The following is a 13351-nucleotide window of genomic DNA, read 5'->3' on the forward strand; positions in this document are numbered from 1 at the left end:
GTGGAGTTTAGAAAAAAAGAGCAGAAAGTAATAAAAAAAAATGAGTAAATGTATACTCTCTAAGGCTGGAGCTACCTAAAAGAGACATTGATGTCACGTTGTCATGGTACTTTTCTTTTCATTGCTGAGGCCCTGCACAATAAGTCTAATGAAAACTATCTGTCAAGGGACAAAAAGAGAGGTCAATGCTGGTATCAAACCAGCACATATAGAAAACTCAAAGGAGGGAAATGTTGCTTTGAGCCAAATAGCTGTAACGGACGAAGGCATTGTCAATGCAGAGCTCAGAAAAAAGCGATATTTCTGCAATAGCAATCACAAAGTACATTTGGCAATATTATTCTAAAACTGCTGACAGATCTGAGGGATATGCTGACAGTCTTAACACCTAGATTGTGGAAACTGCTATTGATAGCTCTTCTTTAAAAGGCCAGACTATTGAGGAAACCAATGTGGAAATGTGCACTCAGCAGAAATCCCCTTGCATGGGAAATTGCCGAGACCTCAGAGTCCCTTTATCGCAAGCACACAAATAAACAGTGGCAAGCACGCACATATACAATCTTTCATTGACTCACATACGTACTCTGAAAACATGTGCGCGCACACACGGGCAAATTAACACCTGTGCAGAATGACAGGTCACTCCTTTCAGCAAAGGAAAGCCCACAGGAATCCAAACCCTGGAGTCAACTAGGACTAGAGGTTTCGGAGCACACATCCGAGAATCACAGGTGGGGACTGACATCAAAATTAGGGCCCCTGCATGACTTCATCTAACAGGAAATAGAGGCTGAACAGGGATGACTAACAAGATGTGAACCAAAGAGTGGTGTACTTTAGCTTTATTTGGAATTTAAAAAACAGATCATGTGTCACATTTTGTACAAAAAGTGGTAAAAGCTAGGTGTGTGGCTATGTTGCAGTGGTTTCTTTCTTTTTGTTCAAAATAGGCTCATATAATTCTGTTTGCTTGGGGCAATCAAATAAGATGGCTGGCTGAGCTCCAGCTCACCTTCTGGTTAAAACATCATTTGGAAGGCTAATTCTGCTGATCAGCTCCTGGGCTGCTGCTTTGTAGGTGACTTTGACTGCTGACCTCCCTGTGGAGCGGGGAAGGTAAAGAGACAGTTGCCTTTGAGGAATCAATAAACGATCACATGATGCTTTATTGTGCTGAGGCCTTGAGGCAAACTGGCTTCTAGATTGTATAGGAGATGATGTCTAACTGCATCAGCACCTTAATACACCTACCGAGTCAGACATGCACATTTTGTCAGGAATTACGTTCATATTATCAACAATAAAGACTTTCATTATTACTTGCACTTTACGTTTCCACGTTGAAGGTTATCCTTGAATTTATCATGTATTTGTTTTGCCACTTCACCTGAATTGCAACCAAATTTCCCCCCCAGAGCGACTAAATGAAGCAGTAAGTTTCTGTTTTATGCAGCAAGGTTTTGAGACATCTGTTTCCTAATGGTGCTGCATTCTTACGCAGATGTTTTCAGCTCTTTTGGCAGATTAAACCAATCCCCTGTTTGGAAAAAGCCAGGCATGTGCAAGGAATTATGTGTGTAGAGAGAGTCTGCACACACCCGGGAGCAATGCTGTCGGGATGGTGAGAAAGCTGTCACTCATACTGTAATGAGCCACTGAGTGTTCTGTAGTGTGCAGGGCTTTAAACGGGCTTTAACCACCTAAATGCAACAATGACAGATTCAATTCAATATTTGCATTCTAAAGCACAAACAAATGAACTTGGGACAAAAAGGGAGCAGCTCTTCAAAGACACAATATTCCCGTTTATAAACCACAAGCACATCACTGTACTTTTATTTTTTTGGGCACTAGAGGCATTTATCCAACAGTGGATAGACAAGAAAGGGGGCAGAGAGAGACATGCAGAGGGCCCCAGGCTGGGACTCAGGCTGCTACAGCGGGGAGGAACTACAGCCTCCGTACAAAGCCTGCACAACCAGTTGAGCTGTACGATTCCCCAACACTATACTCAAACAGTCGCAAGAAAAACATGTCGCCATGTCAAAATCAGCTGGTGATATTTTCGCACATGACAGCAGAGAGCGCAGATGAAGCTGACGACAATTAATTCAGCCCAGTAAACCAGAAACTAAGTTGTTCTTCACGCTTCTGGATACCACCATTATGTACAATCTCTACTCATGCACAACCCTCTTGTCGTCCTATCCAAGTCCTCCAATCAAAATGACCAAATAAATGGTTTGCTCATACAATTAAACATGCCACCAAAGGATGTCCTCTAAACTACCATCCATTCATGCAGCAGGAAGGGTTCTACATCAGAGCAAAAGTGTGTCCATTGGACGTGACTTTGAGACCAACTGTTTTTTCCACTTCTTGGTTACAGTCACTCAATTATCATGGTAACAGTTTACTAATTTGTCACTTCCTGGTTGGGTTTGGTACAATAACATCACATTAGGTTAGGGTTAGAAATGAATAATTGTTCTGGCATAAAAGAAAATACATTCTTTTTTCAGTGCCACCGTCACCTTCATGGAAGCTGCTTTCATTGCAATTTCAGCAAGGTTCAAGTTGAGGTTGGTAACATTTCATGAATTGAACTTATTCCGCCATCACTAAATAAACTTCAACTTGGCATTGGTCTTGTTATTATAAATGCTTGCCCACTGGAACATTTTGCTTGAATGCCTTTTCTTGACCACAGAATCATGTGTTTCCAGCTATATAAAAGGTACTAAAGCCTAAAATACTTTGTATGTAAAAGGCCCAAGGATGATAAACATTGAACTACAAGATTCACCTGGTTGCTTTATGTAAAACAAATATGGCTGATCTTGCAAACTGTCACGCCCATGGACTCGTTTTTAGTTTCATGTTTTAGGTTATGTTTTTTGTGTTTAGTCCATGTTTAGTTTTTAGTCATGTTTTAGTTTCCCTGCACTCAGTTCATTAGTTTCACCCACTTCACCTGTGTTTTTTCCCTCAGCTGCACTCACTCTCCAATCACTCTCACTCCCTATTTAGTTTCCAGTCTCCCCTTTCAGTTTGCCGGATCTTTGTCTAACTTACCTGACCTTGTTGCCACTCATGCCTTTCATGTTTCCTCCATGTTCCACGATTGACGAAGTTAAGTGCTTATATATTTATTCCATGCCATGTCCTTTTGTTTGTTTTGTTTATAGCTACGTTTTTCTCCGGCTCAGCCGCGTTTTATGTTGATACTTTGTTTTTTGTTTAATAAACCAAGCCTTTGTTTTTTGAAAGTCCGCATCCGTGTCCTTCCCTATAACCCTAACCTGACACAAACAGCATGCATCATTATGAATTGTGCAACCCTGTGATCTCTAGAACTCCATCAGCAGCATCACTTTATATATGACGTGCCATCTGGCATCTAAATACTGTATAAACAGATGTGGCCTAACATCCAAGTATTTCATACCCACTGTTATGTGTTTGTATAGAAAGTAAGCATGACATTATTCAGGCTTAATGATATGATACTGATGCGCTGTGGTGGTGAGTTTACTTTGTGCACCGCTCTTCAGTAATTTTCCCCATACTGTGATAGAAATCAGAGGCAACTTACCAGCTGGGTGACTCTGTAACTGGAACATCTGTCAAAATGATGGAAACAGCAAACATGAGTTAAACTATTCCCAAGAAAAGGAAACACAGTTTCAGCAATGTGCCACTTAGTTACTTCATTTACATTAAAAAAATTACAACATGATAGACAAAACCATTCAACATAAAGGATACATTGTGTTAAGTCAAATTGCAAAGCAAGTGCTTGTATGTCTAAGAATATTTATGCAGGTTATGCCACTAAACCGGACTTTGCATGACGGTAATGTATTCTCACAGCAAAGGTATGTACAAGAAAGGTGTTGTTAAACAAATGCTATAATCGATTTCCGTTGGATCTCATCAAGTAAAGTAATGTCATCTGGTAAGGGAGGCATCTGAATCCCAGCTGCTCTCAGCCCTCAATTGCATAACAGACCTCCACAACACATTATCATCGTCACCCAGGATTCCCCGACGCATCTTCACACCCTACTTAACGGATTACCACACATAGACTTGGTAGAAAAGCTTTTTAATTAAGAACTAATCGCTTCACTTTGTCCAACAGAACCTCTCCGAGACCTAAATCTCTCGCTTTATCAGGGCATGTAATTACCAGCGCCTCTTTGGCAACATGATCCAGGTAGTAAATACATCATACTTATACATAACTTCATCCAATTAAGGGGAAAGTTAACACTTCTCTTTAATGCCTGTCTGCCTCAAGCCACAGTCAAATCTTGTTAAATAGAGATTAAAACCATATACAACTGTCTGAAGTCACCCATGACTATAGAAAATTGATCAGATTACATCAAGTAAAGAAACATTTAGTTTAGATCTCAGAGCCAGCCTATCCGAGACAAGTTAGTGTACTACAGAGAAGCAAGTGGTTGTTAATTATTATGCCCACGAGCAGTGTGATGAGGATGCAAATGCTGAAAGGCTATTGGTTGTAGTAATTACAGCAACAGTAACCACCACATTACAAAAGTGTTTCCACTGATGAAATTCAAATAGGATTTAATCAGCCTAGTGAGTTCATTTGCAAGGGTTGTAATTAATAAAGTGCAGTTTTTGCACTTCCTTGAATAACAAAGTTTGCTTTTTCATTTTCATTTTTCACTGATGGGACAAGAGGAGGGGTTTTCTTTAGCTACTCAAAGGCCACATTCATTAACTACTCACAATCAGAGGTTTTCATTTTTTTGGCCACAACAGATAACACTAAGCTTTAACCTCAAAGCATATTAGAAATGAACAAATTACGATTCAAATACTCCAAATGAGGTCCTACACTGAAGAGGGCTGTAGTGCGTATCATGAATCAATTCTTCATGATCCATCTATATAGAGTTACTAAAATTCTAACATTTGGGCGGGTTGTTTGATCTCTTACTGGGAGTCAAAATCCGCTCGTAATTCTGCACAAACTACCCACTTTCTAACTGAAGGTGTAAATACAAACATCAGAGGATGCGCTTTTAAGTGTGCTAAAAATGTATCAAGGATAATATGAATATGCCCATTGCTTCAAGAGTTACTGGTCTACTCACGGTACCCTGATCGACTGGCATCAAACGTTATTAGCCTATATTTGCCCTAAATAACTTGATAGATGATAACTGAGATTGCCCATCAGAACAGCTGATCGGTTTTGTTTTCAGGTTTGCTTTGTTTTTCAATGCAGAGGAGAGCTGCATCATCTCACAGTGTTACCCATACATTGGCCGCCATAGTTTCCGAATCCCAATCGTTTGAAACACAGCGATTTTTTTTTTTTTTTTTTTTTTTTTTTTTTTTTGAAACACAGCGATTTCCTCGAAAACCAACCAATATGACTATACAACAGGTGAATTAGTAATTAAACATGTCCTAAATGCAATGTCAGAGTTTTGAAGTTTAGTGGCAAAAAAGGTTTATGTGTTATCAGTCGCTGTCGGGGCGATTGACACACGTTATAGATCAGTGGGTGCGCGTGCATAAAGATCAGCTGTAATCATCGTGATTTCGTTGACAAACATATTTTTTTGACCTATTTATATTATGAGAAATAATGTGAAATTTGAGCAATGACGAGTACACTAGTATGTTGTCCGGTATGTTGCTTAAAAAAATAGTAAGCTCAATAGTTTCTGTTTAAAATAAGGTGTTTCATCTGTCCCGCATGTGTGGTTCAACCATCCCGACTAGGCGGAGCGGGGTGAAGTTGGTTTTATATTCGCCTATTTTCCGGCTTTGTAATTGTAATAGCGTCACGAAAACCGCACCAATTAGCCTCAGGATGGTATTAATATTTACAGAAAACTAATACTAACATACCACAGGCTTTATCAACTCACCAAAGTAAGCCTGAAAGATCAGAGTAACCGCGCCGAATATACTTCTAAGTGAACTACGGCAGCCGGAGCGCTTAGGGACCGTCGCAAAAGTGCAACGCCTTTTTTTGTTCTCACTGGATATTCAACCAATGAACACCAAACCACTTCGGATGGGTTTGTGAACTCACTATAAAGCTTTCACAGTCTTTTAGTTTCCAGAAAAATCATTTTAGGTAGAACATTTACTCAGTGTGCATAGTTAATTCCATTTTAGATTTTTATTTTGTAATAGCTCTCTTGTTTTTAAAGATATCAACACCAAACCACTTCTGATGTGTTCCTGAACTCATTGTCTACTTCCCACACCCTTTGTTATCAAGGAAAACCTTTTCAAGTTTCTCAAAAAGGCATAAGTACTCACTGTATATGATCCATTCATATTTTTCATGAAGTTTAGTTTTAACCTGTAAATATTTTCTATTACAATTGTCATCATTGGGTTTTAATGACAAGATGAGGTTTCCTTATAAGCCCACAAGGGTTTCTGACATCTCCAGCACACATTCCTTTTTTTTATTTTGTTGTTTTATTGTGTATTTTTTTGTTATATTTGAATGAATGTGTGCAAATCAATCAAATAAAATAAAATCTGCAGTCGCACAAATTCACGCTGCGTGAATTTACCCCCCCCCCACCCCCCCATAGTTTCCAAAAATTCTGTGGGAAACACTGTCTCATCAACAAAGCCTTTTAGAGGGCAATCAAAGTACTAAAAACTGGATTGAAGTGAGTTATTGAGGCTGTTTGCAGTGTGTGCTGAGCTGCTAAGATATTGTCACAAGAGTAGACTTTATTGTTGGAGTTCTTGTGTTACCATCATTTTAACAAATGTTTCCAAAGCAAGCACTGACCCCTTTAAAATAAGATGGATGCTCAAAGTAATTATTCCACAGCGAATCATCATATGAAAACAGACAGCATCAAAGAAGCTATTCCTCAACAACTGCAGCGATATTTATGTCACTGATAATATACGCACAACTCTTATTTTCCTTGCATAAAATGACTGCTAACAGGTGACAAATAGCTCAGATAATGCTGCGTTTTAAAGGTCATTATGGCAAAAGGACAGAGTTTACAAATGTTTCTGGGGAGCCTTGCTTTCACATCAATAAAGTTAAACAAGACATTCTGCGGCGTGTTTGATCTCCAACTACATTGTCTGGGTATGTTAGCTCGGTTTTGAGAAGCATGATTGCAAATGTTCATGATCTCATGAACACTTTTCTAAGCATTTTGGTCGGACAAAGGCAATTCTTTTGTTCTTTTTGTTTTGTTTTTTTCGTGTCATATTAAAGGGATAGTTCGCCTCTTTTGACATGAAGCTGTATGACATCCCATATTAGCAACATCATTTATGAACATTGACTTGCCCCCTGCTGCGTCCTGTGAGCCGAGTTCCAGCTGAGTTTTGGCGTTGACGAAGGTAGTCCGGCTAGTTTGCTAGGGTCCTGAAAATAAAGTGTTTTGCTTTTCAAAACAATATGTGTTCAAAAGAGTAATACATTTGCATCACAAAATCGTTCATCCAGAAAAAGTCAGACCTCACAATCGCTTTGCCCTATTTCTCTACCTTCGTATCACTGCGTGCTGTGTAGACCGTGCAGACCGAAGTGCAGACCGAGCAGTCCCCTGCTTCCGAGCAGCAAACACAGTAACAGGTGCGGCTGTCGGCAGGTGGCTGGACGCATTGATATGAAGGGAGGCAAAAATAGCACCAAGCGATTGTGAGGTCTGACTTTTTCTGGAGGGACGATTTTGTGATGCGAATGTATTACTCTTTTGAACGCATATTATTTTGAGAAGCAAAACGCTTTATTTTCGGGACCCAAGCAAACTAGCCGGACTACCTTCGTCAACGCCAAAACTCGGCTGGAACTCGGCTCACAGGACGCAGCAGGGGGTAAGTCAATGTTCATAAATGATATCGCTAATATGGGATGTCATACAGCTTCATGTCAAAAGAGGCGAACTATCCCTTTAATGGGCACGCCACATTAGATTAGGGTAGCCTAATATGACTTCATTTTTTTCCAGAGGTGGAAGGTATATGCACCCTGCTGATTCAACGTGACAAACGGGGGCAGTCAACAACCGAATTACCACAAGACTGGATGGAAGCGCAATTTTACATCTGTTACACAGAAGATACCATTAAGTAGGTGATGAAAAGCCCCTTTGAAAGAGTTAAGCTTAATGTTGGAAAGTTGTTTTTTACTTCTACACTTCTAAGCTATGTACCCATACTTAGTGTAATAAGTCAGTAAAGTATGCCTGTTTTTGTAAGTATTTCCAAGTACATTGAAAGTGAATTTCATTAATAAAGTAAATCTTATTCTTCTTATTGTCAGCATATATGTTACTGAGTAAAAGATCTCAGGTACATCATCCACTGCTGCTAACAGCTGACCAATAACTATTGTCTCTAATGAGCAACCAAGACAAATTCAGTCTCAGTTTAAATATGGTAATGTACAGTATTCTTAACAATTAGTTACCTGTGTTGGGTATTGAAACCACATCACTGGTGGTAATCCTCCCTGGTCCAGCAGGAGGTGAAGATTCAGGAAGCTGTGTGCTCTCCGTGGCTGTCAGTGATACAGCAGCTGGTGCCTCGTTGTTCTCTTTTTTTAACACCTGGGCATATTGCGGGATGTTTTCTTTACTGTCTTTCATAGGTTTCTCCTCATCTGTGCTGTCCTCAAACACAAACTCTTCCCCTTGCTCATCATCATCCTCGTCCTCATCCTCTTTTGGTGGCTGGTGAGGCGTCATAGTAGACATGATTGCTGAAAAAGTGTCAGCAAAAAATGTCTTTCAGCAAAGTCTCTATGCAGATACTGTCAAAATAAAATAGCTATATCACACATTACAAGTGACAAACAAATAACAATAATAACATATTTACATATGATCAAAATAAATAAAATAAAAGATCAAACCTCAGTACAGTGTTGCTAATAAAGGTTTATTCAAATGTGAAACATTATAATGTGAAAATACATTGAAAACATCTACTTTTAAAGTGTATAGTGAAATGTATTTAAATTGTCTTATCTACACTCTTAATTCCAATAGCTGTTCTAACTTTCATAATTTATTTGACTTTGCTTGGCTATTAGAATATCTACTCATCAGCTTTTGCTAAATTACAGCTAATCAGATTCTGTTACTTCTTGCAGGCTTTTTATAAATACAATTAACTGTTTGGATTTTACATTGTACAGTTGTTTCCTTTGACATGTTGGTTATATAGAGAAAATGAACTATGACAAAACATACGATGTAGGATTTTAAAAAATGAATTTATGCACATTTGCAGTTTTTGTCTATTTGCATAATTGTAATTTTAAAAGAATTTGCCAATGTAAAATGACTTATTGTATGTCAAATACATTAAAAGTGTCTTATTTCAAAAAGTTTCTGTAACTTTCAGATGTCTTGCAAGAATTATCCCCTTTTGTCCACTTGTTTTTTCACTGCTTTGTTCCTTAAATCATTTTGAGTTTAATTTGGGTTCAGATTTGCATACAGAAATTGACTGATGCCATATTGATATGCCATCAATAATGCTAAAGTTCTTTTGGGCCTAAAATTACACAAATTTACGCCTTCTGCAATCTTAAAGAACCTGAGTAATGAAGTCAACAAAATATGTTATTTTTTAAGGGTTTAAACCCCTTCAGAAATTGCTCCACTACAAATAGCATTGCAACCTGCGACCGATAAGCTGCACTCGATACGAACCAACATGCATGATACTGGATATTTTGCTTTATCTCCCCCTTTCGTTGTAATAGGAATTATTTGGATAAAGGCAAAAAGGTAAATAGACTGAAAGACTGGAATGTTCTCTTATCTCTATAAACATACCAAAGCTGCTTAACAAAACATAGACTCGGGATAAAAATGGATGTTGTACTAAACAGCACTGAACCCAAATCAAATGCTAACTCAGTGTGTTCGCAAGAAAATATTCTTCAGTGCATGCAATACAATGTTCTTTTCTGGAAACTATACTGAAATAAAACTGAAAATACTGTACACATCACTTGATGTCCCAAGTGCATCTGGAGAAAGACAGAATAGTGTAAGCCAAGCACTGTAAATATAACATATGGCGATTAGAAAGACTGTCAGTTGAATTAAACTCTGAAGAGGCTTAGCAGCAGATTAATTAAGTTATCTCCACACACTCACAGAAAACATGTGCCCTAACACTTTAGACCCCAATTATCTAGGAGGCTGATTTCATCTCATCAGTCAAAGCATGCACAGCAGCTTTGATATTTAAAAAAAAATACATTTTAAGGATCGGGAAATGTACATCAACATAGAATCCAAGCACCACTTGTCTAAGTTGGAAAATGTGATTCATTTTTAGTGTCCTGCTTGTGCTAATACAAATAATCATCAAGTCATCTAGTCACAGATTGTTCTCAGTCGTGCAGAATAAGTCTGGCACATTAAGATGTTGCTCTGATGGATGTCTCTCAAAGTTTCTGTTACTCCTCTGAATCAGTGGTGTCACCAATGCATTGGGCACTGCTGCTCCCCCACACCTGTACAGATGCTTTTTGGTGAGAACAGCCTGGATGACCTTTATCATGTTTGGCACGTAGCACTCAACGCTCAGTTTTCCCAAAAGTAGCTGAAACTTGGACTCTTCTGACCACACAACATGTGTTCGCTATCTTTCACCCATGTTGCTGTATTTATCATGGTGGCATGATGGTTCCTCATGCAGTGCTCCTCCCTTTCTTGAAAAGGTGAATGCTCTCACTCTGCTTTACTTTTTATTGTTTTACTTTAAATTTAGTTTAATGCTTTTATGTTGTATGTAAATCAGTTTGCTGTTAAAAGGAATACATTTACCTTGCCTTTTATCTTCAATCCTGACACCCTCACCAGTCACCAATAGACCTGCTGATTGTAGAAATTTCCCAAATGCTGTTACTTGCATATTCCATAAACATTACTGTCTTTCTTTGTGTCTCTCCCAGATTTGTTTTCATTTTTTGTATATGTTGCTGGCATCAAATAACAGAATTTGTTTATGTATTCTAAGTATGATACATTTTTAAGAGAATTATGAGAATTTTCCGTGATGCTCTTTCCCTGGAGATATTAAGTTTCTGCTCACAGTTCCATCATTCATTTACAAAGAGGAGATTTTCTGTGATGCGCGGGCTCTGCTTCTCTATGCGTTAGTTTAGCACTCCACAATCCAGCATCTGCTTTGCATTTTGAGCAGCCCTACACTGCTTTCCGTGCTGAAACATTGCTGGGCCTGATAGGGCGTTTGTTAGGCTTCTTTGGAAAAATGACAGCATGGAGCGGAGGTGGCTGAACATGGGAGGGCTGCACGGGAAGACTTCCCAAAATCACGTCATTGTGGATACAATAATTATTGTTGGCAGTTTTTGTTAAACCTGTAAAAAATGACTGCCATGTCGTGCATTTTGTCTTTCTTTGTCTTTTATTATTTGCCGACTGCTCAATTCAGACTCGTTTGCGTGTTTGTTCCACATTCCAAAAATAGCGATGACTTTGAATCTGGAATCACCACCAACCACGTTTGAATAATGGAAACAGCTTTTGTTTTCTGTCCATATTCAACCTCTTCTGGCTATTGGGAAACCGCCTACTAATAAACATCTCAAGTGAAACTTTAAGGCTAATCAAGCAATCATGTTTAAAAGTCCACTGCTGCTTTTCAAGGAAACCCAACTTTTGGAATCCCCTGAGGAATTCTGTACTAAAATCAGAGCTGTTTGATAATGGGAAAAAAATCCTAAAAACGATTATCTGCAGTAAATCAATGTCGTTCTTAAACATTACTCCTTGGATTAGGAACATCATGCATTTATTAATCTTTCAATCTGTTCTCTTTGTATAATCTTAGTTGGATGTCACATGCCACAGCCTGACAGAGAGTGATTTGGGGTATTTTGGGGAGCGGGTGAAGGCACACCACTGATTCATTTGTGCTGGATTTATAACAAACCAGAGCATTTTATCTGACTTATTTTGTTTTCATGATTGCTGGAGGCCACAATCATGATTGAAAACAAAATGTCATTAACTGCACAGCCCTGCTAAAAAGGCATTAACTTAAGGAGATTGTCTCATGGTTTGTTTACCTCCAACTGCTTAAGTCTGGTGTTAATTTTAGATAAAGTTTGAGCATAATCTTGCTTGCAGATTGTGAGCTGTTGATTGTAGCCCATAACTTTTACAGACCAGTGCAACCAGGGGGGATAATTGCAATAAAATAAACACGTTGCGGTGTTTACGTGATTAGTGTGTGGTTTTAAGTCAGAGGAGTCGTCATTGGAGACATTTTTAAATTCAAGTGAAAAACAGAGCAGTTTTTAGAGAAAAACACTCTTCAGAAAGAGGATATCTACTTCTTTCCAAGCACAGTATGCTGCTGCAGCGTTTGGACCACTTTTCCTCTTCTGTACCACAAATACAGTTTCTCCATTCAGCCCACTCATCGGTCAGACCAACAATGACCCTTTTGTGGATGGAAAACTTCTGTTCTGCCCCAAGAAAGCATTGTTTCTACATTCACGCAACACTGATTAGCTCACAGGTCATATGGGCCATGGCTGTGATGGCTGTGCTATGGCTCACGCAAAGTAATGGGAGACAGAAACATTTTGCCGGAATGAAATAGCACTTTCTTTGATTGAAAAACCTACAGTGTGAAGCGTAAGTGAAAGTTAATGTCACTGTTCCTAACCAGATGACAGCGAGACTGACGTAGCTCAACTGAGCTGGAACGTGTCCAACAAAGAACAATCAAGGGGACGCACTGGGTATTTTAACATGATTGAAAATCAGCTGAAAAGTTTTGCTTGCTAACACAACTTTGCAACCCTGAAGTTTTTCCTCCGGAGATATAAAATGACAGGTATCCCCAACAACTTTCTTTTAGGGAAGGCATTTGGACAAGCCATCAAACAGACTTGAAGCTTAGAAAAATAAAGAGCCCCAGGAGTGGGGCTGTGTGAAAGCTATTCTTGTGGGGAAAATAAGACACATCACTGAACTGAGATGAAACCAACTCCTACACACCCTGTCCCTGACCTACATAAAGCTATGCAAGCTCCCTTGCTGTGTACCAAATGTGGTAATGAGTGGAGGGATGCTGGATGTGTACAGGGGTGAAATGAGCTATGTGTACATTTTAAGGCTGTGACCCAACAGGAAGACATTTGCAGCATACCTCCAGAATAAAAATCCTCAGGCTATTACTGTCTTTTTTTTTTATATTTCCCAGAGTTGCCATCAAATCAATGCTTTGTCCTCCACTTTTATCCCATTAATTCTTTAAAAAACTGAGCTGGTACTTTGCTGCTGATTCATGTTGCCCGATTGTATTT

At 39.0% G+C, this 13351-nt stretch overlaps 1 protein-coding gene across 3 annotated transcripts in view; it reads right to left on the minus strand.

Annotated features, from left to right (window-relative positions):
* The window catches only part of arhgef10la (Rho guanine nucleotide exchange factor (GEF) 10-like a), a 125781-nt gene that overhangs the window by 106251 nt on the left and 6179 nt on the right, over positions 1-13351 (minus strand). For all 3 annotated transcript variants that reach the window (XM_075461719.1, XM_075461720.1, XM_075461718.1), the window contains exons 2-3: positions 8459-8749; positions 3599-3626 (exon numbers count right to left, since the gene is read on the minus strand). In XM_075461719.1, the coding sequence (XP_075317834.1) occupies positions 3599-3626; positions 8459-8744 (314 nt within the window). In that variant the 5' untranslated portion in view covers positions 8745-8749. The remainder of the gene's footprint in view (positions 1-3598; positions 3627-8458; positions 8750-13351) is intronic.

This window comes from Odontesthes bonariensis, chromosome 3 (assembly GCF_027942865.1).
Source record: "Odontesthes bonariensis isolate fOdoBon6 chromosome 3, fOdoBon6.hap1, whole genome shotgun sequence".
Taxonomy (NCBI): domain Eukaryota; kingdom Metazoa; phylum Chordata; class Actinopteri; order Atheriniformes; family Atherinopsidae; genus Odontesthes; species Odontesthes bonariensis.